At 51.7% G+C, this 27,614-nt stretch overlaps 1 protein-coding gene and 2 pseudogenes across 10 annotated transcripts in view; 1 reads left to right on the top strand and 2 right to left on the bottom strand.

Annotated features, from left to right (window-relative positions):
• LOC147013574 (medium-chain acyl-CoA ligase ACSF2, mitochondrial-like) overlaps window positions 1-27,614 on the top strand; it is a 197,713-nt gene that overhangs the window by 89,148 nt on the left and 80,951 nt on the right. For 9 of the 10 annotated variants that reach the window (XR_015051376.1, XR_015051377.1, XR_015051378.1 and 6 more), the window contains exon 12: window positions 21,647-21,798. The exons of the other annotated variant lie outside the window; for it this stretch is intronic. Coding sequence is in view for 6 of the 9 variants with exons in the window: in XM_085855490.1 (XP_085711616.1) it covers window positions 21,647-21,798 (152 nt within the window). In the remaining 3 variants the exon portion in view is untranslated. The remainder of the gene's footprint in view (window positions 1-21,646; window positions 21,799-27,614) is intronic. 10 annotated transcript variants of the gene reach the window in all.
• Window positions 9,057-10,229, bottom strand: LOC147013576 (28S ribosomal RNA; annotated as a pseudogene).
• On the bottom strand, window positions 15,132-16,481 carry LOC147013575 (28S ribosomal RNA; annotated as a pseudogene).

Raw genomic sequence — 27,614 nt, 5'->3', positions numbered from 1 at the left:
AGCAGGCATGGGGTTATGGCAGAGGCAGGCGATTAAGGCATGGCAAGGCAAGGCCATGCGGAACAGGCGATACAGCACAACGGGCCGGCAGGTGAAGCTGGCCGGCCTCTAGTCTCCTTCTGTGTGGGTCTGGAGGGAGTGCGGTGGTGCCGGCCGCTCTCAACACGGGCTCGGACCTACCCTACTGTCTCCCCCAAACCTATCGCCTTTGCTTGTCCCTACCCACTCCCTTAATTTACAACACAAACCAAATTTAGCCCCCCTTATTTTATTTTTTTCCTTTTATAATTCCGTCTGCCGAACCCACTTTATTGTCTTTGTCCGGCTAACCTATCCTTTCAACCTAGCCTACTTCCATCCCCTACATTCCCTATCTGGAGGGGAATAAGGAGAGACTAGCGTCCTGTCTCGAGGCCCAACAAAGCCTCAGAATGGCCTACTACAGAGTTCAGCAATCTAACCTAAGGTGAGTCCAGCGGCCTACAGAGAGCCAAGGGATGGATGGTGCGAAGGGGTACACTTCCTAACTATCCTAGCATTTATTACTTTTAAACTACCCGGGGCTTTCCAAAATGCCTGTCACTTAAACTATCGGTTCTAACAACCATGATTCCCGTCGCCTGTGTTGGTGTCCATTATAAATTTGGGCCTAGCCCTCGAATTTTCCTTCGTGCCCTTGCACAATTTCATGGCTGGGCAGCGCGGCTCAACTGGCAGGGATTCCCCCTCTGCCGGACTCTATCTATGGCACCCCCAGGCCCTGAGGCTGTCTCCGAGCCAACCTGCTCCCTATGAATAAGGGGGATTGCCCTTCCTGGCATTGCCCCCCTTCCATGCCCACGTGGCATCTTTGGTGCTCCGGGTCCCGATCCGCGGGTCGCCCGTGCCCAGTACACTATCCCGGTCCTTTGGACCCTTGGCCTACTCTGGCCGACTACTTCGGTGCCCGGGGTGCCCACTACTCGGTACTCACCTTCCCAAGCCATGCCCCCAGCCAGTCAATTTTACTCCTGCACCCCTCCAAATGGGTATCGTGCCTTCACTCAAAACCAACAACAAAACGACCTCCATTTGGTAAATTTGACCAACCCACTAACAAGCATTAAACTGACCCTGGGGTCACTTGGGTGGGATTCACTCCTCCTCCCAACTCAGTCATTCGCACCATGCATTCCACATTCGCTCCATTCACTCTTGGGCCTGCTGTCCCACACATTTTCCACTTTCCAATTCATACCACACTCCCATTCTGCTAACTAAATTCCCTTAACTAACTCGTGCTCCCTCGTCATCCCTTATCCCAATGCACGTTCCATTTAATATACGTAGCTAAGCTACATCCCCACTACACATTCCATGTCTGTTTGTGTCTTCCAGAATCCATTTTCCACTCTAAATCTATCCTAAAATCCCTCTAACTAACCCATTCCATGGGCTCCATGAGGAACAACCCATGTCCCCATGAATCTGGTCTAACTAACGCTAACCCATCTCACTAACTAGTGCTTCCTTTGCCCAAACAGGATGTCTCCTACATCCTGCAGGGCCGTGTACTCAGGGCAAGGCTCTAAGAGCCTTGCATCTCCGCGGGAGCAGTAGTCCTGGCTCCGGCTACTCCGGTCCGATCCATCCATGAGGGCATAAGGTCGCCCTTATAGGGTATCAGCCGGTCAGCGTGGACGATACGGGGAAGGGCCTGTGGCCCCATTTTGATTTTTATGACCACGTCACTAATTTGCACCAGATGAGGAAGTACAGGAAAGTATAAGGAAGAAGGGGTTGGCGAAAAAGAAGTGGGATAGTCAGAGAGATGAAGAAAGTAGGCAGGAGTACAAGGAGTGGCGGCGAAAGGCAAAGAGAGAGAGGTGGCAAAGGCCAAGGAAAAGGCATATGACAAGCTGTATGAGAAGTTGGATACAAAAGAAGGGGAAAAGGATTTATACCGATTGGCAAGACAGAGGGACCGAGCTGGGAAGGATGTGCTGCAGGTTAGGGTGATAAAGGACGCAAATGGGAATGTGCTGACGAGCGAGGAGAGTGTGTTGAGAAGGTGGATGGAGTACTTTGAGGAGCTGATGAATGAAGAAAATGAGAGAGAGAGAAGGTTGGAAGAGGTGGAGATAGTGAATCTGGAAGTGGGGTGGATCAGTAGGGATGAAGTGAGGACTGCTATGAAGAAGATGGAAAGTGGAAAGGCGGTTGGCCCAGATGGTATACCAGTGGAGGCGTGGAAGTGCTTAGGAGAGATGGCAGTGGGGTTGTTAACCAGATTGTTTAATAAAGTCTTGGAAAGTGAGAAAATGCCGGAGGAGTGGAGATTAAGTGTACTGGTTCCGATTTTCAAGAATAAGGGTGATGTGCAGAGCTGTGGAAATTATAGAGGGATAAAGTTGTTAAGCCACACCATGAAGTTGTGGGAAAGAGTAGTGGAAGCTAGGTTGAGAGGAGAGGTGACGATCTGTGAGCAGCAATATGGGTTTATGCCAGGAAAGAGCACCACTGATGCAATGTTTGCTTTGAGATTGTTGATGGAGAAGTATAGGGAAGGCCAGAAGGAGTTACATTGTGTGTTTGTGGATTTAGAGAAAGCTTATGATAGGGTGCCAAGAGAGGAGTTGTAGCATTGTATGAGGAAGTCGGGAGTGGTGGAGAAGTATGTGAGGATCGTGCAGGATATGTATGAGGACAGTGTGACAGCGGTGAGGTGTGCGGTAGGAATGACGGACTGGTTTAAGGTAAAAGTGGGATTGCACCAAGGATCGACTCTGAGCCCTTTCCTGTTTGCAATGGTGATGGACAGGTTGACGGACGAGATCAGACTGGAGTCCCCATGGACTATGATGTTCGCGGATGACATCGTGATCTGTAGGGAGAGTAGGGAGCAGGCTGAGGCGAGCCTCGAGAGGTGGAGGTACGCACTGGAGAGAAGGGGAATGATAGTCAGTCGGAGTAAGACGGAGTACATGTGCGTAAATGAGAGGGAGGGTGGTGGTATGGTGCGGTTGCAAGGAGTTGAGGTGGGGAAGGTGGATTGGTTTAAATACTTGGGATCAACTGTCCAAAGTAACGGAGAGTGTGTGAGAGAAGTGAAAAAGAGAGTGCAGGCAGGATGGAGTGGGTGGAGAAGAGTTGCAGGAGTGATTTGTGACAGAATGGTAGCTGCAAGAGTGAAGGGGAAAGTATATAAGACGGCACTGAGACCAGCTATGTTGTATGGTTTGGAAGCGGTGGCACTAACAAAAAGACAGGAAGCGGAGCTGGAGGTGGCAGAGTTAAAGATGCTGCGATTCTCGTTGGGAGTGACGAGGATGGATAAGATAAGGAATGAGTATATTAGAGGGACAGCACAGGTAGGACGGTTTGGAGACAAAGTGAGAGAGGCGAGATTGAGATGGTTTGGACATGTGCACAGGAGGGAAGCGGAGTATATCGGGAGAAGGATGCTGAAGATGGAGCCGCCAGACAGGAGGCGAAGAGGAAGGCCAAAGAAGAGGTTCATGGATAGGGTGAGGGCGGACATGCGGGTGGTTGGAGTGTCAATGGAAGATGTGGAGGATAGAGCGAAATGGAGATGGTTGATCCGCTGTGGCGACCCCTAACGGGAGCAAGCCGAAAGAGGAAGAAGGAGAAGAATAAGAAGAAGTCACTAATTTTCACCAGGACGACCCCCAGGCCCTGCCAGGGCGAGGTTAGTTTCGGGCATCTGCCCTTCCTCCTCCGGGGATTGAAGAACCAAATCTTCATCCCTGGGGGATACTCACTCGCCTGGCTCCGGTGGTCGTACCGGCGCTTCATTCTCATACCCGCCTGTTGGAGTTGGCGGCGAGCGAAGGCATGGACTTTTTACATGCCTTCCTCCAACTGACATGTGTAGCCTTTCCATGGGTCCGTCGGGATGCTCAGGCGTCGGGCCACACAGCAAATCGACGGGGACTCGCAGCTCCCATCCGTACAGGAGCAGCGCCGGGCTACAGTCGGTGGCTCCGTGCTGACTCGAGCAGTAGGCCATCAACAGCTATGGGAGATGTTCGTCCCAGTCATCCTGACAATCGGCGGTGAAGAGGGTCAATTGTTGAATTAGGGTTCTATTGAACCTCTCCACCATGCCGTCAGATTGTGGCCTTAGGGGCGTTGTGCAGGTTTTTCAAATTGTTAGGAGACTGCACACTTCTTTTAGCAATTCACTCTCAAAATTTCCACCCTGGTCGGTGTGCAGCTCCTCTGGAATCCCGTGCCGACATACAAATGCTTCTACGAAGGTCCGTGCCACGACCCTGGCTTCCTGGTTGGGAAGGGCATAGGCCTCCGGCCATTTTGTGAAGTAGTCCATTATCACGAGGATGTATCGATTACCTTGGCGAATGGGGGGCAGTGGTCCCAAAATGTCCATGGCCACTCACTCAAGGGGGGCCCCAACCTGATGTAGTTGAAGCGGGGCCCTCATCCTCCGTGCCGGTCCCTTTTTGGCAGTACAGGTGTCGCATGCTCCACACCAGTCCTGTACATCACGCCCCATGTTGAACCAATAAATCCGCCGGCGGACCCAAGATGTTGTTTTGATCCTGCCCCAATGGCCGCTGGCGCGGGTACCGTGCACCTGTTCCAAAATTTGGGTCTTAAATTGATCTGGGACTACTACCAGCCAAGAAGTTCTCTCTGAGGGAATCTCCACCCACTTGCGATATAAGATGTTGTCCCTCATTTCTAGGGTCTTCCACTGAGCCCAGTACGCCTTTGTTCACGCTCCAAATGAGGTGACCTCCTCCCCACTGGGTCTCTTATTTTCGTGGATCCACTCGTACACGGGCCTGATCACGGGGTCTTCCCGCTGGGCCGTGCTCCACGCCAAACGGCCAAATTCCTCACCTGCGGTTAGTGGCAAAACTGGGCCTACCACCCGGGCCGCACGGGCTTGGAGCTTCTGGAAGGTGTCTACCAATTGGTCCCTCTCCTCATGCCTCGTGCAATATTTCAAATTTTCTCCCAGACAGGGGCGTCGAGAGAGTGCATCGGCATTCCCATGAGCCTTACGGCTATATGGGCCACATTAACATCGTACTGCTGCAACTTTTCCAACCACCTTGCAACCTGGCCCTCTGGTTCCTTGAACCGTAAGAGCCATTGCAAGGAGGAATGGTCAGTTCGAACCAAAAACTTCCTCCCGTACAAGTACAGGTGGAAATGGCTCACTGCAGACAGCATGGCCAATAGTTCCTTGTGGGTGATGCAATAATTTTGTTCGGGCTGACTCATGGCCCGACTGTAATATGCGATCACTCTTTCCACGCCCCCTGTGTCTGAGACAAGACTGCCCCCAATCCTTCCTGGCTTGCATCCATATTCAGGGTATACATCCTGTCATCGGTGGGGTATGCTAAAATGGGTGCGGACGTCAAACACCCTTTTAATTGGAGGAAGGCCTGATGGCATTCTCCCGTCCAATTAAATCTCGATCCCTTCTCTGTAAGCTGGTGAAGGGTCGTGCTATGTCGGCAAATTTTGCCACAAAACGCCGGTAGTAGGAGCAGAGACCCAAGAACCCCCGTACCTGTTTGACGTTACGGGGTACGGGCCACACCTCCACTGCTGTAATTTTACCTGGATTAGTTTTCAACCAAACGCGGCCTATCAGGTATCCGAGATAGGCCACTTCCTTTGCGAACAAAGTACATTTCCCCAGGCTCAACTTAAACCCTGCCTGCCTGAGGCACCCAAACACCTGGTCCAAATTAGCTATTGCCTGGGAAAATGTTTAACGTGTACCAGGACGTCATCCAGGTACACCAGGCATGATTGCCATGGCATGCCGCCCAGCACACGCTCCATCAATCTCTCAAAGGTGGCGGGGGCATGGCACAAACCAAACGGCATCACAGTGAACTGATACAGTCCCTTCCCTGAAGAAAATGCCGTTTTCTCCTTCCCCATCTTGTCCATCTCCACCTGCCAATACCCACTCTTGAGGTCCAAAGTTGAGAACCATTTGGAGCCTGAAACGGCGTCGAGGGTATCGTCAATTCTAGGCAGGGGATAGGAGTCTTTGAGTGTCATGTTGTTAAGTTGGCGATAGTCCACGCGGAAACGCGTGGTCCCATCCTTCTTTTTTACCAACACACCCTGTGACATGTGACAAGGACTTCCCAAGGGCTCAATGACACCTGCATTGAGCATCTTTTCTACCTGTTCGTCAACTTCCTCTCTTGCTCCAACGGAGCTGTCGAGCAGGCAGACGGACAGGCCGGGACCCATCGGTGTGGATCTAATGTTTCACCAGGCCCGTACGTCCAATATCCTCGGGTGACAAGGAGAAGATTTCTATGTGTCGGTCGACCAGTTTGTGTGAGGCCTCCCGCTGGGTGTCCTCCAAATCTACACCACTCCGATTTACCATCTCGCAAATGGGATCGAGCCAATTCCTAACAGACTCTGGAGACCTCCTCTGGGGCCGGTCCGACTCGATGTTATCGTCCCTCAGCTCTGCGACTTGTACCACTGGGGTGCAATCTGCCACCTTCATGCCCCGTCCAATAGTGCGTGGTTCCGTGCTAACATTTATTACCCGGAGGGGCACTATAGGCCCGTCGGTATTTACTAGGGTGCGACCCATGGCTAAACCCGGGGTTGATTGCCCTGCCAGTAGTTCGGCCAGGCCGCAGGAGCCCTGCCAGGTTGGGTGTGCCCGCCACCGGGCCAGGATTACTGCCTCGGCACCCAGGGGAATGACCACGGAGTCGGGAGCCTCCAGCTCCACCCTTTCATCCTTACTCATGCCCCGCAACGGCAATTCCTCACCACCCAACTGCATGACCCCTCGGCCTAAGTCGATCTTACAACCACCGGCGGTCAGCACATCCAACCCTATTAAGCATGGGTCGCACACCTCTGCCACCCAAACCTGTATTTTCCTTTAAACCGTGCCAAATTTAAGGGTCACGAAACCACGCCCTATGATGGGGGCCGTTGCCCCGGTAGCTAGCTGCAAACTATGATTTTGCAGATGGTGGATCTCATCCCACCCTTCTACACTCGAATTAAGGACCACAGGGCTGATGATCATGGCGCTCGCTCGCTGTGTTCACAACAGTGTCTACCCCTACGCCGGCAATTTTGCATCGAATTGCCAAACTACCAGTGCCAATTTGGCCACAATAGATGCCCTGTCGCAGCTCTGAGGGATCTTCCCCATCTGGGTCTACCGAACATGGCCCTATATGTTCGGCACTCACTGGTTTCCCTGGGACTGGCGGGGGGGAGGGGGTGGGGGAGGGGTGGTGTTGGGCCCTGGCTATTCCGGGTTGCACGGGGCGGAGTTGGTGACCTGGGGGGCTGGGGCCTTTCCCTGTGTGGGGCCCTACATCGCCGCTGCAGGTGGCCCACCTGGCCACAGTTAAAACACCTCACCAGGTAAGGTGCATGCCTCCGGCAGTCCAAATTATACCCCCCCTCATTCCGAATTGGGGTATCTGGTGATGGCCCACCCCACGTCCGCCCATGAGCCGCCTTCCATGGCCCAGACCCCGCTAACCGGCGGTCGACCATGTCCCGGACTATTCCCTCCAGCTCCATTCGGGAGCCAAGACCAACCCCGGCTCCCGGTGCACGGTTGTCCACGGGGCCCACTTGCTGGCTCCTCGAGCCGGCGGCTTTGCTGCCTCCCAACGGGCGGCAGCACCGGCCGCCTTCGAGGTTCTCTGGGCGAAATGTGGTCAGCAGGGCCCCAGTGTCGGTGCCCGCAAGAGCCTGGATAAAATAGTCCAGGGCAAGGTCTTCCTGGTACAGCGGCGCCATGTTCATATGTGCGATCCCCCACCGCGCGGCGAATGTCGCACGCCAAATCTCCCATCTTTTCATGGGGCTGTCGTTTGCGCCCACTGAGCTGAGCTTCAACAAGTTCGCTCTGCTGTTCCACTCCAAATCGGTAATTTAGGGCCGAACGGAGGCCTGCCAACATTATCCCTCCCAGGGGCATCGTGGTCAGGACCTTGGCCGCCGCACCACGCAGTGCCGCCACAAGATGGATCCCACTCTCGTCCATGCCCCAGCCATTACCCCTAGCCACGTGGTCAGATTGGGCCATATACTCTCCTCTCCTCTCCCGTCCGTTCATCAGAGACGACGCGCAACTGACTCCTGGAATTCCCTGACGGTGGCAGTGTTGACGGACAGGTGAAGAACGTTGTATGTGGAGGAAGGATCTCTCCTCTCCTCTCCTCTCTTCTCTCCTCAGTTCACCGTCAGAGAGACGGACGGCGTGCAACTGACTCCTGGTAGTCCTTGATGGTGGCGGTGTTGACGGACGGGTGACGAAGGGTGCACGTGGAGGAAAGATCTCTGCTCTCTTCTCTTCTCTTCTCTCCTCAGTTCACCACCAGAGAGACGGACAGCGCGCAACTGACTCCTGGTATTGCTGATGGTGGCGGTGTTGAGGGACCGGTGAAGAACGGTTCTTGTGAAGAAGGACCTGTCCTCTCCTTTCTTCTCTCTTCAGTTCACCGTCAGAAAGAAGGACGGCGTGCAACTGCACACTAGTATCCCTGGCGGTGGCGGTGGTGTTGACTGACTGGTCACGAATCACGAAGGGTGCTTGTGGAGGAAACCCCTCTCCTGTCTGCTGTCTGTGTGCTGTATGCTGTCCTCTCCCTTCATTCGCCCTGTTGATTGCGAGAGTGAACGTACGCGCTCAGCGCCTCCGTCCGTCCGCTCACGCTCGACACACGCCGGTGCGACGGGGACCTTGTGGAGGACGCTGTCCCAAATTACTTGTCACGCAACATCAAGCCCACCGCAAACTGCCACGAGAACAACCGCAGCAACCTAGAGACGTTCGGTGCTCGCCGGTCAAGCCTCTGCAGTCGGCAGCTGCTCGGAAGGAAAAAAACAAACGAGAAAACGCAGCAGCCACGACGAGCGTACACTTGCGCGAAGCACACGTCACCTAGAGGTGGTCAGTGCCGGCACCAACGCCCGCATCGCCCTTCGAGGCAAGCGCCCTTCGCGCTTCGCTCCACGTTTCCACAGTGCAGTGCAGTGCAGTGCACTACACGTCTCGCTCTAACGAAACATTAGCTCGAAGGATGACTTTCAATAGATCGCAGCGACGAAGCTGCTCTGCTACTTATGATACCCCGAGCCGTAACCAGGTCGTTTAAGAGTCATTCGGCGCATGGCGCCCCACCGTCGTGCTGTGCGAGCGGCGCTCGGAGAGGGTCGCGCTGCAAGATTCATCGGGCGACTCTCGAAATCGATGCCGTGCGGAGGACCGCGCCGGAAGCCGCCCTCCGAAATTCGGAGGGAACACCGGCTCAAGAGTCGTATACGCTGTCCCACGCTCAACAGTATCGCCGTGTCCAAGGAGGGATTCTGACGTAAAGGCGTTCAGCCATAATCCTTCAGATGGTAGCTTCGCACCGCTGGCTGCTCAGCCAGACGCATGCGCCAAGTGTCTGAACCTGCGGTTCCTCTCGTACTGAGCGGGATTGCTGTCCCGGCGACAAAAGAATCAGTAGGGTAAAACTAATCTGTCTCACGACGGTCTAAACCCAGCTCACGTTCCCTGTTAGTGGGTGAACAATCCAACGCTTGGCAAATTCTGCTTCGCAATGATAGGAAGAGCCGACATTGAAGGATCAAAAAGCGACGTCGCTATGGACGCTTGGCCGCCACAAGCCAGTTATCCCTGTGGTAACTTTTCTGACACCTCTCGCTTAAAACCCAAAAAGTCAAAAGGATCGCGAGGTCACGCTTTCACGGTCTGTATTCGTACTGAAAATCAAGATCAAGCGAGCTTTCGCCCTTCTGCTCCACGGGAGGTTTCCGTCCTCCCTGAGCTCGCCTTCGGACACCTGCGTTACCGTTTGACAGGCGTACCGCCCCAGTCAAACTTCCCGCCCGGAACTGTCCCAGGAGCGGATCGCCCGAGCCGCTCGCCGGCGAGCGCGCGCGACACGCACACGAGGCGCGCGAAGGCACGCCATGCCGACCGACCCTTAGGCTTCGCACCAGAAACGCGGGACCCCCCGACCAGTGTCTCACCGGGTTTGTAAAGGAACGGAAAGAGTAGTGGTATTTCACCGGCGGCTCCGGGTCGGTGACAACGCGCGCCCTGCACCCCTCACAGGATCGGACCACGTGAGCCCCGGCGGGCCTCCCACTTATTCTATGCCTCTCAAGTCCCTTCACAGAATCAGGCTAGAGTCAAGCTCAAAAGGGTCTTCTTTCCCCGCTAATTCCGCCAAGCCCGTTCCCTTGGCTGTGGTTTCGCTGGATGGTAGATAGGGACAGTGGGAATCTCGTTCATCCATTCATGCGCGTCACGAGTTAGATGACGAGGCATTTGGCTATGTTAGCCAAGCTCACGAGTCTGGTCTCGACCCGGTGCTCGCACTACTTTTCCTTCACGGGGTGTAATTTACCTTCAAGGTGCCATATCTGTCACTCTGTCGGCGTGCTGCCGCTTTTTCACCTGTTCGTGCAGGCGCTCCTTTGTGCCCCTCGGTGTAGAGGCCTGGAGTCGCAAGCACCTATCTCCCTGCCGTCTGGACGCTCAATGCTGAGCAGATGGGTTTTAGGAAGCCTGACGCGTACCCCGCGGTTGAGCCAGGAGAACCCCCATTCTCTTCTCGGGCGCATCCTCTATCCTCCCATCATCCACTTGCAGAGGGCACGACGAGTGGCCCGGTGCATGCCCTGTGGTGTGATGGCCTCCACGGGCGGACCGTGTATCCTCCCGTCGACCACTCCGCCTTTCAATTGTCACGCGGTCGGTTGACCAGGACCAACCTTGCGACTTATCGCCTCTTTGACGTCCATCCGTACGTCCTATATTTCTCGCGGAATGATTCTGGAGTGAGGTCGACCTTCTACTGGCGCCACGTGGTGCACGTGTGCATGAACCGCTTGAACTCCCTAAAGATCAGGGTAGTCTTTTGTATGACCATCACGGAGATGAGTCTTAGGTCGGCTTGACTAAGGCCGAGTCTGCGGAGCATGGCAGCTGATTCCAGCGTTCAAACTCCGCGCCAACTGAGAATGATGGTAGAGACAAGTGGAGCATTCTCACTGCCGAACTTGCTCCTTACCCAGTCGAGGACATCCAGAGTGTCATAGTACCTCCTTTTCCTCGCGTGTTCTTCCGACAACCTGAGAGTGTCGCTCTTGATCTGCGTGTCCAACACCACCGGCTTTCCGTTTTTGTCGGCTATTATGTCCGGCTTTCGGATCCTCGCTGGTGTTGGAATCCTTGGTTCCTCTATGGTGATGAACCCACGTTGTCTTAGTCGGCCGCAGACGAAGCGCGAGACTGCGTCATGCCGCCGGACTCTTCCGCCATGGGTCCGAACACATGCTTGGGAGATGTGGTTCAGAGACTCTTTTACACGACAACCTGCATCACACCATCCTTCGTTCCCTGATCCCCATCTACCACGGCTCGATCTGGATCCGGTGGGGAGCAAATTTCCCCTCACCTTCACCAAGTCGATAAAGGCTCTACCAGACTGGAGCTGAGAACCCAGCCGTTCGGCTCTGGGACCCTGCTTGCTTCCAGTAGGCCTCGCCCGTCCACGGCATGGTATAAGAGCTTGGCTGTGACGGCGTCCGCCTGCTTGGTAGACTTAGGGCGCTCTCCACCGTAATGCAGGTTGTACGTGTTCCTCGTCCTCACCACATCGCCCAGTTTTGTTCCGATAACAGCTTTGATGTAAGAGCTGTCTGATTGTTCGAGCCCACACATCCGTTTTTCCCGTAAGATGGGAACCATTCCTGAAAACTGGGGCAAGCCCAGTCTGCCATCCGCCGATCGGGCATAAAGGTACGCCAAAGGAGTATCCTTCGGCAACCTCAGCCACAACCTGACGTGATGGCGCGTCTGCACGTCCAGCTTATGAAGAGTTCCTCTTTGGGGTGCTCCCAGGACGAGCGCATGCTGGAGTTTGGGCATGAGGTGGTCTCTCAGCATGAACATTCTTTGTTGAGGCTTCAGAGGTGCCCGTCTTAGGTTTCTCAGTCCTTCCTCGAGGGTGGACCCATGGGATGGTACTACCCCACGGGGTTGAAACTGTATTCCCAAGTATTTCAGCTGGCTCGTCGCGTCCAGCAAGTTCAGGTTCTGCTGCCCGAGGCGGAACACTTGGGAAGTGTCCACCAGGTATCGTTTCGCCTTCCCGTCGATGGTGATGGCTAGAGTCGCGGATTTCTCCACGTTTAATGCCAGACCCGCCTCAGACAGGCAGACTTGCACTGCATCCAAAGACCTTTGGAGCCCGGACGATGTGCGCGCACACAAGACAAGGTTGTCGGCAAATGTCAGAGCCGGCACCGACATTTCTTCGAGTCTCACCCCACTCCTTCAGGAATATTCCTCAACACCCTGTCCAACACAGAGTTAAACAGGATGGGGGAGAGGGGGTCGCCCTGTTTGACTCCTCGGGTCATCGAAATAGGTGAATCACGACAGCAGTCCAGGTGTGTCACACAGCCATTATACGACTGTTTAAGGTAGTGGAGGAGTGGTGGTGGAGCACCCATACTCGCAGCCGCATTCAAAACCGCACCATGGTTAACTGAGTCAAAGACTTTGGAAACATCCAACACAGCGAGTCGCAAAGGTTGAAGGTTCTGAGTAGCATCCTGGAGGATGGCGTCGAGAAGCATGACATCCTCGGCGCACCCGTCACCCCTCCTAAACGCCCGCTGCGCCGGATGTAACTCAAAAACTGATGAGCACCGTTTGGCGATTATCTTGTGGTGGAGGCACACAAGGAAACTACTGATCGTAATCGGGCGGAACTCGGAAGCACTCTTCGGGTCGTCAGCCTTTGGGATAAGCACCGTTCTGTGCCATTCAAGACACAGTGTCAAATACCCCGCAAGCAGCCACAAATTGAACATCTTACATAGACAGCTGTTCGGTATGGAACGGATCAGCTGAAGGTTGATACCGTCCACACCGGGTGCACCGTTCCTCAACAAGGTCTTTTCCCTCTCCACATCCTGAGATGTGATCGGTCGCACCAGCTGCCAAGATGCCTTGGTGTTATCCAGACGTTCAGCACCCACTTCCGATTCTCTCTCAAATACATCTTTCCAGAAGCGGTGCATCACTGTGGAATCCACAGAAGATTTGCTCCGACCGCAAGCCCCTGCAATACATTGTCTGGCGGCATGGCCTGGATTCACGCGAATCAACCGTTGGACCGCGGCGAACTCGGTTCTCCGAGCATTCCTCTTTGCCGTCTCTTTTCCCTCGTCCCGGGCACGGGGCATGTCTGGCTCATGTATCGGTACAATTGCATGTGTTCGGTCACCGACTCGCCGTACTCTCTTTGTCTTTTCGGGGCATCCTGGTGTTCTGACCACCGGTGCCTCCGAATGGGCGGGCGTTGCCTTCCACACTCGATGTTATCGCTTCGGCAACGCCCTCGAGTTCGGCACAAAGGTACTTGGGGCTTAGCGCGTGCAAGCGACCGATCAAGTCATCTTACCGGTGCTCGCTCCATGCTCTAGTCACTTTCGGCAGCCCTTTGATGTACCTCATAATTGTATCTTTCCACTTATCACCATCACTGTCATTGACATTGTTTGAGTCAGCCTGGCCAATCTCCTCACAGGGCGTAGGATCTACTGTCCCCGCCTTTCTTGTGGGAGAGGCCACCTCATCTCCAGAAATTTCTCTATCCTTCGGGGGTACACACGACGTAGGTGGGAGCCCATCTTGTGTGTTGTTTCCCTGGACTCGCTCCGTCAGTTTTGTTAAGACGAGAGCCTTGTAAGCGACCTGTCTCCGCTTCCCCTTAATGGCCTCCAGTGAGTGTCCGGGCACAAACTGTACTAACGCTTGATTGACGAACTTTTCCCCGCCGCGTACCAGTTGTGCCTCATGGATAGCCATAGAGTACACCTCCTCGTCGTCCCACTGCTCCTTCACTCGCACTGGGAGGTTGGACGCGTGGAACACCAAGGGGTGCGCTCTTCGCCTGTGTACCCCGAGACCGGTCCTGGTCCTGAAGGTCCAACCGCAGTCCATGCACACGCACTCGCGCTCGCGCCCTTGAGCCACCTGTGGCTCTAGCCCCACCACACTCTCTGGGACTGCCGCAGCAGCGGTGTCCTCATCTCCTCTGTCGGTGCTTTCCAGCACTGCAGAGAGTGTTGTCTGAGGGAAAGGGGAGTACATCCCAGACCATAGGCAAGCCCGATCTCTACTTGGTACCGTCCCTGAAGGGGACTGTTCCGACTCTCGTGACGTGGATGCGGAGATCTTCGGCACGTTGGGGCCAGAGGCCCGAGGTATTTCGAATCGATTTATCGCTCGATCAAGACTCGGAACTCTGACACCATAAGAGAGTGAAGAGTTACATAAGAGAGTTACTCTCGCCGTTTACCCGCGCGTCAGTGAATCTCATCACTTTGACATTCAGAGCACTGGGCAGAAATCGCATCGCGTCCACACTCGATCGCCGGCCATCGCGATGCTCTGTTTTAATTAAACAGTCGGAATCCCCTTGTCCGCACCAGTTCTCAGGCGACTGTCGGTCACCGGCCGAGGTGTGCGCGCAGCCTCGCCTCGCACCATCGCACCTTTGCCTGACGACCGTGGCTCGGAAGCGGGCGCGGAACGCGGCGGGTCCGGGCAGACCGCGGGCGTGCCGCAGCCAGAGCGCTCCACGGGGAGGCAACGACTCACGTTCGCAACAGAGTCCCTCACGCTCCGAGACCGCCGCGGGGCCGATCCGGCCCAGGACGCCTGACGCCGACACCCGCGAGAGGGCACGGGCCCGCCGGCGCGAAGGCGGGGATCGATGGCGCTGACACGCGACTGCGCTCGGGACGGCAATGAGACCGGCCAAAACGTCTCGCCCACCCCCCGCCGAGATGCTCCCCCCTCCGCAGCCGCACGTTCGACCCCCGACGGGAGGCGCGGACGACGGGCGCCGCAGCCAAGCTCCCGCCGCAAACCCCCCCGCACCCCCACGAAGGAGGGGGGGGAGAAAGCGACGGAAACGCGACCTCAGAACGTGGGTCGCCGCGCGCCACGCGGAGCGCTCGACAACAGTGGAGGAAAGACGCCCGAGCGGGGGGGGGGGCGGGGTGGGGCGGGACGGTCCCAACCGGCACCCCGCACACACCGCCTCGGACGGCAGGAGCGAACGGCGCGGCCGAACGCACCGCCCACACCGGCCGTAGAATCCGACGCCACGCCGCGTGGGATCTGAGCCCGATTCCCTTTCACTCGCACCGGGGCAGATGGGAGCCCATCGCCCAACATCGTCCGCAAGGCCTTCGCCCGTCACTTAGGACCGACTCACCCATGTCCAAGCGCTGTTCACATGGAAGCCTTCTCCACCTCGGCCTTCAAAGTCTCTCGTTTGAATATTTGCTACGACCACCAAGTTCTGCACCCGCGGCAGCTCCACCCGGGCCCACGCCCAAGGCTTCAGCACCACCGCGGCGGCCCTCCTACTCATCGCGGTGTAGTGCACGGACTGTGCGCCGCGCGAAGGAACGGTACATCGCCTGCGACAGCCGGGTATAGGCCCGACGCTCGAGCGCCATCCATTTTCAGGGCCAGTTGATTCGGCAGGTGAGTCCGTTACACACTCCTTAGCGGATTCCGACTTTCATGGCCACCGCCCTGCTGTCTCGACCAACCAACACCTTTTGCCAGGGCTCCGATCAGCATTCGCGTTCGGCGCCTTAACCCGTCATTTGGTTCATCCCGCAGTGGCAGTTCTGCTTAACAAAAGTGGCCCACGGGGCAGCTCGCATTCTTCGCCCACGCGCAACGCGCATGGTGCGCGACGCGCGCGCCCGACTCCAAAGCTGCGAGCCGGGCGTCTTACCCATTCAAAGTTTGAGAATAGGTTGAAGCCGTTTCGGCCCCAATGCCTCTCGTCAGTCACTTTACCGGATAAAACTGTGCATCCAGCGAGAACTCCAGCTATCCTGAGGGAAACTTCGGAGGGAACCAGCAACTAGATGGTTTGATTGGTCTTTCGCCCCTACGCCCGGGTCGTACGATCGATTTGCACATCAGAACTGCTGCGGGCCTCCACCATGGTTTCCCCTGGCTTCGCCCTGCCCGGGCGTAGGTCACCATCTTTCGGGTACCAACAAGTACACTGTGGCTCTGTCCACCTCCGCCGGCTCGCGCAGGACGGATCGGCGTTGCGCCTCGCCCCTGCTGCGGCGGCGAGGATCCCACCCGACGGTGTCTCGGGCGAGCACGAGGGGCGCCCTCACCGCTTGCCGGCGGTTCTGACCGAAACGGCGCGAGACGAGACGAGAGGGTGCCCACGGAGAGAGGAGGCACAAGGCCACCGGACCCGAGGAGCACCACGCTCGCACCCGCACCCACACCGCCCGACCCGGCCACCGAGCGGATGGGACGCCTTGACCTGATCGCGCGCGCACCGCACACTTTCATTGCGCCTCCGGGGTTTCGTTCGAGCCCTTCGACTCGCACACGTGTTAGACTCCTTGGTCCGTGTTTCAAGACGGGTCGGGTGGGATTCCGACCCTCGCCGCAGACCCCGAGCACCGGGGACCGCACCGACAATGCGCGACACACCACCCCTTCCCCACGAAAACAAACCGAAAATCACAAGGTCTTTACCCACAGCTGGAATTGGAAACACAAGGCCTCGCATTATAAAATAAATTTGGAGCACTGCATCTGAGAGATTTGGTCTATGGGCTGCAGAATTTGGACCAAGTCGGTTAGTGAGACAGGGCTTGTGGACAATTACCCCTCCCCCAACCCCTGGGAAAATGGGAAGTGGCAGATGGCGAGGGAGCTGCACTTGCAGGAAATGGACAAGGAGTCCAACTCCAGGTGTGGTGCAATGGGCATGTGTCTGGTAGTATTGTGGGCATCCCCCATCCATCTGGGTGCCACCCGAGCGAAAATCTCAGGCCGGCGGGCAGACCCCAGAGGGGGTGACACCTTTGGGGGATAGAGGTGGTCACTCCCGGGCACCTGTAAGAGTGCGATGAGAGGACCACAAGGGAGAGGTGTTGCAGGGCCACATCTTGGTAGCGTCACCGTCGAGGGTCACAAAGGTGACTGCCCAGGCATTTGGACCTGAGGTGGTGACTACCTGGGCATTTGGCCTGGCCTGTGCAGGAGGTTTTATGTGACACAAGCTTATCCTATTCTGCTCGGTTTACAATCACTGCCTACTTGGTGCATGTTTTACCATATGATTTACCTCTGACAGGTCCCTGATACAGAAGTAAATGTAAGTTACTTGAACACAAGATATTCTTATCGCATTTTATCTATGGATCCCCCCCCCCCACCAACCCCTTCCACATAACAATATATCACACCAGCATCTGTGGCATAATGGTTAAAGCGTCCACTCTGAGTCTGGTAGGTCGGCAGTTCGAACCCTGACTAAATCATACTGAAGACTTAAAAAAAAAAAATAGTACTTGCTGCTTCCTTGCTTGATGCTCAGTATTTAAAAACGTTAGAGCATGACAAACAACCTTAGATTGTTCACAAGTCTGAAGACGACAATGGTTCACAAGCGGTATTTGACGATGTAGATTGTTTCAGAAGTCAAGAATGAGACAATGTGATAATTTTTGACCAAGTTATAAAAATGATCAATATGATGTGGTACGAGTGACAGGTATTTGCTGCAAAATGTCGAAAACCCGGTTTCGTTCAACAACTTTGAAAATTTGTCCTTTGTGAACTTTAAGGGTCAAAGGTCAAGGATTATGACCTTTGGTGCAAAACTTCCTCTGGAACATTCCAGGAACAATATAACGTCATATCGGCTATATGGCATTTCGCACTCCTCGGATTATCCATACTTTGATGAAATCAGCGTAAAAACAAAGTTGAAGGGGGCGCCACGAGCAAGGTGTTCGAGATAGAGCAAAATGGTTTCAAGACTTTCGGTGGGGAATGACCTCAAGATTATGCATGAAAAATATTATCATCCTTGCTCTCAAAGTTTGGGCGGTCGTATGATTTTTATGTCAAAATTCGCAATTTTCTAAGTTCGTGACCTTGTGGCCTTAACCTTGGGATGAAAATGAAAAATCGTGCTCCGTGGGGCTATGCAGGTGCCATTGGGCTAACCAAATACCGAAACCCCTGTCAGATTCGACAAACCCCCAAGGAGAAGATGTAAATTTAAATCGGCTACCCCCTAAAAACACGTTTTTTGGGCGTGGCTCCACCCATAATGGGCGCACCATGCCCATTCTCAGGAAAACACAACTAGATCATAATATAAACCTCCCACCAAAATTTTTTTTAGGATTGGATAAAAACCCACGAAGCTATGCTCGGGACAGCCAAACATACAGACAGACATACAGACACACAACAATAACGAATATACTGGTCACTTATTTTTTTCGTGAAAATATTTTTTCGTGAACCAATAATAGCACAGGCTTTGATTGGGCGAATGGCCTCCTCCTGTGTCAAAGTTCTTTGCAAGGGAACTCATTATTATTATATCACAATATACCCTTTCTGTCAGTGGATTTTGTAGACTTGAGGTTGGAATTGTACTTACAGCATTCTCTCAAGGTTAATATTTTTCACATTAAATATGAAATTGTTAAAAATTTGAGAAATGCTATCTATATACATGTACATATCTGCTGCATTGTGTACGAGAAAATACCACCTATCACTTTGGTGGGAGGGGCGTGGGTGGGGGGAGAGTGAGGAGGGAGGGGAGAGTGAAGAGTTGAGGGAGTTTCAGAGGGAGCAAGGAGTGAGGGAGTGGGGCAGGAGAGTGAGCAAGGGGAGAAGGAGGAGAGAGAGGGGGGTGAGAGTGAGCAGGCGAAGTAGGGAGAGTGGGGGGGGGTAGGACAGAGACAGAGAGGAGGGGAAGTGAGGATGGTTGTGGGAGTGAGGAAAAGGGTGAGGAAGGGTGAACATGAGGAGAAGGGAGGGGGGAAGGGGAGAGAGAGAGACAGAGAGAGACAGAGAGAGACAGAGAGAGACAGAGAGAGACAGAGAGAGACACAGAGAGACAGAGAGAGACAGAGAGAGACAGAGAGAGACAGAGAGAGACAGAGAGAGACAGAGAGACAGAGAGAGAGAGAGACAGAGAGAGAGAGAGAGAGAGAGAGAGACACACTGACTTTTGTATATCTTTATTGATACAAATTTAGGAAAAAAACAGTTACACATAAACATACAACACAAGACATAATAAAAAGGTCAAATACACAGATAAAATGAAATAATGATGAGATCATTTGATATGAGTGAGAGAGACAGAGACAGAGAGAGACAGACACAAGGAAAAGGGTGAGGAAGGGTGGGCGCTTGGAGAGGGAGGGAGCCCGCCCTCCCTTCCTCTGGACTCCCACCCCTTCCCCACCACAGGTGGTGGCTTGTGTGTTTATCAGTTATAAATTGTGAGAAAAACCCCTAGTAAGTTGTAATGTGGTTAAAAAAGAAATGATCCGATAAAGTTTTTCACGATTAACATTGGGAGCTCAGAGGTGTAGCATCACAAACAAACAAACGTCTCATTCGCTTTTATAGAGAAGATAACATCACCCCAAGCTCCTAATGAAATGAAATAACATCCCAAATGAAAGCAGATCACACACAAAAGGAAAACAATGTGATGTCGTGTTTAAAAAAAGAAAAAAAGACCGTGGGTCCTGCAGTTTGTTCTTTGATCCATCGACCAGTTATTACAAAGGAGAACAGGATGTATTGTTGCGGGGCCGGGCGTCGGCCACGAGCACGACCACTAGATGGAGCTGCAGCGTCGGCTCGACCGATCGCCCGGAATTCAGATCGTACTTCTTCGGAAAAGTACGGGTCCCTTTTTGGACCGTGAAGCGTCAATATTTCGGGCACATGGTACAGGGTTATTTGCCAAATCTTCAAAATACCAAGAGACCACGTGGCGGTTTGATCGCCAAGTTCCGTCGGTCCGATTATCCCGTTACAACAGCCATGGTGGCGGCCTGCTAATTCCCCAGCACACGGCATACTCAGTCAATGCAAGAATGGACACGAACGAGCCGAAACATTGAACAATGGGGTTTATTTGTACAATAGGTGGGGAAAGAGGGAAGCACGTAAGGGCAGAGCAAAACCGACTATTGAGAATTGCAATTATATACAGCAAAGGCACTTAACAGTTTACTACTTAAAGATGGGGCCCCAGACACACACGCGCACACACAAATACCCCAAAAATGATCGAACCAATTGGTCTTTATTGAGACCTATCTATCTTGGACTTATCCACCTCGTGCGGTCTTCAAGCTGGTCGGTCCGGCGAGAGGCGAGCCGAACCCGGACACCGGTGGGCGACCCTTGCGGTTCCTGCGGGGATTGGCGTCGCTCGAGCTCTCGGTTATGGTGAGGAGAAGGACGGCGTCGACCACGACTGGCCAGACAGGCTCCCTGGGACGAGCGCTCCAGCAAGACGAAATGTCCAGGTCATGGAAATGCTCTTTCGTCTGGAGCTCTTGAGCTCTTCCGCTCTTTCTCTCCTCCCTCCTCCACTCTCCCTCGCTCTCTCTCTCTCTCAAGACCAGCTTCTCGCTCCCCTTTTATGCGTCTCCGCCAGCCCGACCCCTCCCCCACTCGGGCCGCGGAGAATCCCGGGGCTGTTCTCTTTCTCTGCAGCACTGCCGCAACGGTCGTTTCTGTTGTCGTTGCTGATTTTATTTTCCAATAAGACCCTAACTATAAAAATAAATCACAGCGCATGGACATTTATTTACCCATTAGACAAGGGAATGGAAGCTATCGATAAAACACATACTTACCGATATAACTAATCTATAGGACCTGAATGTTGTGTGCGGTAGGTTTCCAAATTCGTAACAGTATCTCATCCTTTTATATGGAGGGGGAGGGGTAGACAGTGCATGCTTAGCAGAGTGACAGTGCGTGCAGAAGTGTGGGGTCATGCAAGTGACTGAAAACACACACACACACACACACACACACACACACACACACACACACACACACACACACACACACACACACACACACACACACACACACACACACACACACACACACACACATTATTAAAGATGCGCTGTCGAATGGACGAAAGCTTACCTCACAAGCTTCCCATCCTTAAGATCACTCATTGTTAAATCCATCCCCATTTCCCTCCCCCACATTGAAAAAGCTTAAACCTCAGAAAATGCTCTGAATAGAACATGGCACATGAAACGAATGAAGGAATGAATGAATGAATGACTTTACGTCGGCTCTTATGTACTCAGCAGAGCATCACAAAAATTGAAGCGTGAGACACATGAGTCTTCTATCGGCATAATCGTACATTTTCCCAAAAGTCTCACACACCACAGCTGGTGATGGTCTTCATTTTACTTCATTTGTTATATTGAATATTGCATGGACTTCACCTGGGAAGTTTGGTCTCTGTGAGTAAAAATACAGGATCATGGTTAAAATGTCATTTATTATTTACATCAACGAAAAATTGGTGAACACACAATCTAAAATAAGCCAAGTTGCTTCACCAAAACCACATATTGCATGTGATAAAATTATGCGATTTTCACGTCGGTGATGAATCGAGATTTATGAGTCAATTTATAGTACAAACCAGGAAAATATTTAATACAAATACGATTGAACGTACTAATGTTGTGCTTGTAGGCTAAGGTGGTGGATACAAGCTCAGGTGAGATTCAGCCAATTGAAGTGCCAGGAGAGCTGTGCATTCGTGGATATTGTGTGATGCGTGAGTATTGGGATGATCCGGAGAATACAGCAAATACTATAACCCCTGACAACTGGTTCCATACAGGGTAAGAGATGTATGTAAGATTACAGAACTCCATGTTGAATAACATGTTTGTGTCATATTTCATAACATGATGTTTTTATTCTTTTTTTCATTTTCAGCTAGTACTATACAGAATTACACTTTCCCCAAAACATATATCGGAGTTTGCCTGATTGGCATTCCCATCTGAACCAATATGAGTACATGACTCTTACTACTGGAATCCCAGATTCAAATCCCAGATACTGTGTAAATGTGTCCACTGTATCGAAATTATATGTTATATGTTGTTACGTGCGGCCTCCAAGTTTCATAACGAGTGTTCCTTGAATACTCGAAGGGGTAGTACGGGAGACAATGAAAACGAACACTTTGAACTTTTAAGTCAATTGACAACGAGCCAGGTGATAAACCAGCGACATACAACAGAAGGAACTTTAAAATGCAACTTATTTAAAACCCACTGTTAAAATGTGCTAATATCAATCAGTGATGATGCAATCAAAATTCAATCAATAATTCATCAGTGACTGTAAAATTCCGTACAGTAAATGTAAGTCACAGTCAACGCTTGATGAAAGATGCACATATATTTCAATGCAGTTTTAAATACTTCAACAACTCTTTACAAAGGCAACTTTACACTCACATTGTAATAATACTGTTGCGGCTGTGGAAATTCGCATTACACCATAAAGGGCCCTCAGGTGAGATATCTCCATAGGTACATGTGTAGTTAGCCCAAACCCGTTGTATAGAGGGAATTTATGTGATCCATCCAGGCTGTGACGCTTTGAGTTAGTCGTTTTTCTTTCTCTATCTTTTATTTCAAACAAACAGCATCTCAACAACAACGCCACACCACCACCATCGCCTTTACCTTCACAACTTCATCCCACATCATTGCTTTTACGGCCATTCCCGCACCACCTGTGAACACAACGTCGGGCTGTCTCGGGCCCGTTCGGCCATTGGTGCCAAACGCAGCGAGCCACGAGCGCGAATGGCGGCCTTTCCGAGGGGAAAATTCGGATCAGAAACGATTCACGCCCACTTCCCCTCCGTCCAATGGGCAAGCGCGAGGCGGCTTGGCCCCGCCTCCAGGCGCGTGGAGGTGAATTCCGTCTATGCAAATTTTAGAATCAGGGGAGGTTCACGCCCATTTTTGCCCGACCAATGGCTGACCAGGGGTGAGGGCGGTGTGGCCCCGCCTCCAATCGCATTCTGATCCGGGAATTTGCATATCGGCTTCTCCTGAGAGCTATAAAGGTGCGAGCGGAAGGCGACTCGGGGCTTGAGTTGAGCGGTGGGAGGAGAGTGTGGAACTGGAAGGAGAGTGTGTCGTCGAGGAGTTGCTTTTGGAGACAAGGAGTGCCGCGTTGGTGGAGTTTAGTCGAGTGCGCGCGGTGGAGCTGCGGGCGGCTGGTCGGGGCAGGGGAGCTCGGGTCCGAGGCCAGGAGGACAGCGGTCGGCGACGAGGCTGCGGTGTGGGGGATCGCTCATCTCATCGCGGGACCCAATTCAGCCAGCCACTCCCCTCCCTCAGGGCATCAACAATTTCCCCTTCCCTCCCCCCCCCATCCGCGCTGAGATATTGCAAGGAGGGGCCCCGTTCCTCCCCCACCCCAAACGTGGTGCCAACAAGCACGCCAGGGGCCCGGAGTCGGGGCACAGCGGCGCGGACACTTTGCGGCTTGCTCGCCAACGCGTCACGAGGACGTGGGTAAGACCTCCCCGGTCTCGCGGACCTGGCCGCTCCTCTCGGTCCCGCGCACATTTGGCCAACGGGCCTGTCTCCCTCCTTGTCTGTGAGGGTGGCTTCTTTCTTTTGCTTTTGTGTAAATGTGTGTTGGCGCCGTCTGTGAAGTAAAACTGTGTAAGTGTTGCCGTGTGTATGCGTTAGTCGGTTGTATTACATTTGCTTTTTGTGCATAATTGTATGGCTGTAAATATGTGCCTTCTGTGCTTGTCTGTGTGTGCGTGTGAATAAAATGCTTGCTTGTTGAACTGTGCCCGTTTCGCTTCGCCTTTTCTCTATTGACTCTCCATCCTGCTTCACGTAAGGGGTTCGTAGTGGGTGCAACATCCCGGTAATTAATCGGAACCGTCAAGGCCGACGATAACACCGCTCGGTTATCACTGTAGCACGGAACGGACCGCTTAAGCGGTTTGTGTCCGGAGTCGGCCTGTGGGGTGGTATGATCGCCCGGTCGACCATTCGCGTGGGTACTTAGGTAGATCGAGTTTGGCGAGCAACCCTATCTTGCGCGGGTGGACAATTGGCACGGTCGTGGTGGGGTTAAACCCCCACCCGTGACTAGCTCCCGGCGTTGGTCCGAGAGGGTCACGACAGAATTGTCCTTCCGGTGGGCGACGTGCCGCGATTCGAGTTACGTGGCAGTTCGCACGCCGGCGGGCGCGAATTTGCAACAATACACCCCCTTTTTCCAACATGTGTGCCATGAATCAAAGTTTTAATCTTGCAGTGTCTGAACGTGCAATTAAACCTTTTGTCGTGTGGCAACAACCTTGCAGTTGAAACGAGTATGAACATGTATGGTCGTGCAGAGACAAACCTTGCAGATGAGTGATCAGCTTTGAGTGTAGAGAGTGAGCCCCGCGGGAATTGTCACACAGAGTGGTATCTCACCGCTTCTCCAGCCAAACCGCGAGAAGGCACGAGGAGGGGTGAACGACCTTGACGCACAGAAGCTGCTGGGGTGAGGTGTTAGCGTTGAGCTGTTTCGCACCCCGAGTGCTTTGTTGGCTCTTCGTGAGCACAACCGATCCGCCATCAGAAGTGAAGCCGTACACCAGGCAGATGCACTGGATCAATTCCCAGGTTAGTGGTCACTGTGTGCACAATGCAAAAGCTCACAATACCGTAGCTGTCTCTCTCCCACTGTGTGCCCAGCACTCCGCCGTTCCAAGGCTTCATACGCTGCAAGAGCTGGATCTCTGGTTCACCTTCAACATCTCCATGTTGCATCTGCTTTTCCTTCTCCTGAACTCTCGTCGCTTCACCTTTTTATGGCACTCAGGCGAGGTCACTTTCGAAGCAAGGTGACGCACTGTCTGACTCCACAGATCGACCAAAGCTTAAGCATTGGTTCAGAATGTTGTTTTTCATACCAAATCTTTCAGCCAGATCGTTCACATTACCATACGAATGTAATGCCCCTATTGACCAAAACATGCAGCTTCAACACCAGTCATCTTCAAAGTTCTGTTGACAATCCATATTGATGTCACGATGCCTGTGCACGAATCCTTTGTCCCACATGTACATCTCATTGAAGTAATTCACTGTAACTCGAGTTGCCTTTGTCCCCGAATCATCAGCATCATGTCTTTAACACAAAACCACATTTCTAATCACATAGGATTTACTAATCCGTAACAACATATATATATATATATATATATATATATATATATATATATATATATATATATATATATATATATATATATATATATATATATATATATGTATATATATATATATATATATATATATATGTATATATATATATATGTATATATATATATGTATATATATATATACATATATATATATATATACATATATATATATATGTATATATATATATATATATGTATATATATATATATATATACATATATATATATATGTATATATATATATGTATATATATATACATATATATATATATATATATATATATATATATATTTATATATATATATATATATATATATATATATATATATATATGTATATATATATATATATATATATATATATGTATATATATATATATATATATATATATATATATATATATATATATATATATATATATATACATATATATATATATATATATATATATATATATATATATATATATATATATATATATATATATATATATATATATATATACATATATATATATATATATATATATATATATACATATATATATATATATATATATATATATATATATATATACATATATATATATATATATACATATATATATATATATATACATATATATATATATATATACATATATATATATATATATATATATATATATATATATATATATATATATATATATATACATATATATATATATATATATATATATATATATATATATATATATATATATATACATATATATACATATATATACATATATATACATATATATACATATATATATATATATATATATATATATATATATATATATATATATATATATATATATATATATATATACATATACATTGTTGCGGATTCGCGCCCGCCGGCGTGCGAACGGCCACGTAACTCGAATCGCGGCACGTTGCCCACCGGACGGACAATCCAGTCGTGACCCTCTCGGACTAACGCCGGGAACCAGTCACGGGTGGACCTTTCGGCCTCACCACGATCGTGCCAATCGGCCCCCCGCGTGGGATAGGGTTGCTCGCCAAATTCGACCTACCTAAGTACCCACATGGAGGGTAGACCAGGCGATCGCACCTCGCCGCAGGTCGACTTCGGACACGGGCCACTTTAAGTGACCCGTTCCGTACTATCGGGATAACCGAGCGGTGTTATCGTCGGCCCCGACGGTTCGATTAATTATCGGGCGTTTTAGCCCACGACCAACCCTTTTCGTGAAGTAAGATGGAGATTCAATAAAGGAAAAGACGAAGCGAAACGGGAAAACAGTTCAACAATAAGCACATTTATTTCGCGATGAACGGAAAGCACACATATACAATTACATCAAAAGCAAATGTAATAGAAGAAGAAACACGATATTACACAAAAAGCAAATATAAAAGAAGAAGACAATGCAGAGCTATCCGACTACCGAGCACACGGCAACACTTATACAATTTTACTTCACAGACGGCGCCGACAACACATATACCCAAAGTAAAAGAAAAGGACCACCCTCAAGTATGAGGCGGGCCTGGGGCCGAGACCGCGTCGGGCCTACCCGTCTGATGATGAGACGCAAAGTGGCGGTGGCGCCTCAACTCCGCGGGCCTCGCGGACAGTGTCTGGTAGGGGGTGGGAAAGGGGCCCCCTTGTCGCACTATCTCAGCGCGGGGGGAAACAGGAGGGGGTTGTTGATGCTCGGGGGATGGAGGATATCTCCCTGTCTCGGGTCCCGCGACGAGCGTCTCCACCACGACCTCGGTCGCGCCGCCGGCCTCTCCCTCCGCAGTTCCCCGAATCCGACGCGAGCACCCCCTCAACCGCCTTCGCCGCCGCCGCCTCTCCACAGCTTCGTCCGATCGCCCTCTCCGTCTCCTCTCTTGACTCGTCCCAACTCTTCACTGGCTCCGCGAACTCCCAACTCTTACTGCAAACTGCTTTGACTGACGAACGCAGCTGTTTATATGCCCCGTGGCTTCGCCCCTTCACCTTTGACCCTTTACCTCCGACCCTTCACCTCTAACTGGCTCCCCATTGGACCGAGGAAAAGTGGGCGTGAATGCTTTTTGATCCATGAATTTGCATATAGCGACCACGCTCCAACGCCCTGGAGGCGGGGCCAAATCGCCCCACGCTCACCGATAGGACGGAACAGAAGTGGGCGTGAGTCGTTTTTGATCCGTTTTCTTCGGAAAGTCTGTGATGTTTCTGAACACGCTGCTCGGTGCGCGCCCTGCACGAGTCCAGTATCGGTGCCCACAAGTGGTGCAAGAATGGTGGTGATGCGATGGTGGCGAGTTGTGACTGTAAAGGTCGTGGCTGTTGTTGTGAAGTGGCGTTGTGGTTGGTGGTTGTTGTGTGATGGCTGTTGAGACGTGGTTGGTGGTGGTAGTAATGGC

This window comes from Eptatretus burgeri, chromosome 14, assembly GCF_056783735.1.
Source record: "Eptatretus burgeri isolate ZD-2024b chromosome 14, Ebu_testis_v1, whole genome shotgun sequence".
NCBI classification, from domain to species: Eukaryota; Metazoa; Chordata; class Myxini; order Myxiniformes; family Myxinidae; genus Eptatretus; species Eptatretus burgeri.
Note: the sequence above shows the minus strand (reverse complement) of the source record. Positions and strands in the feature narration are given on the sequence as shown.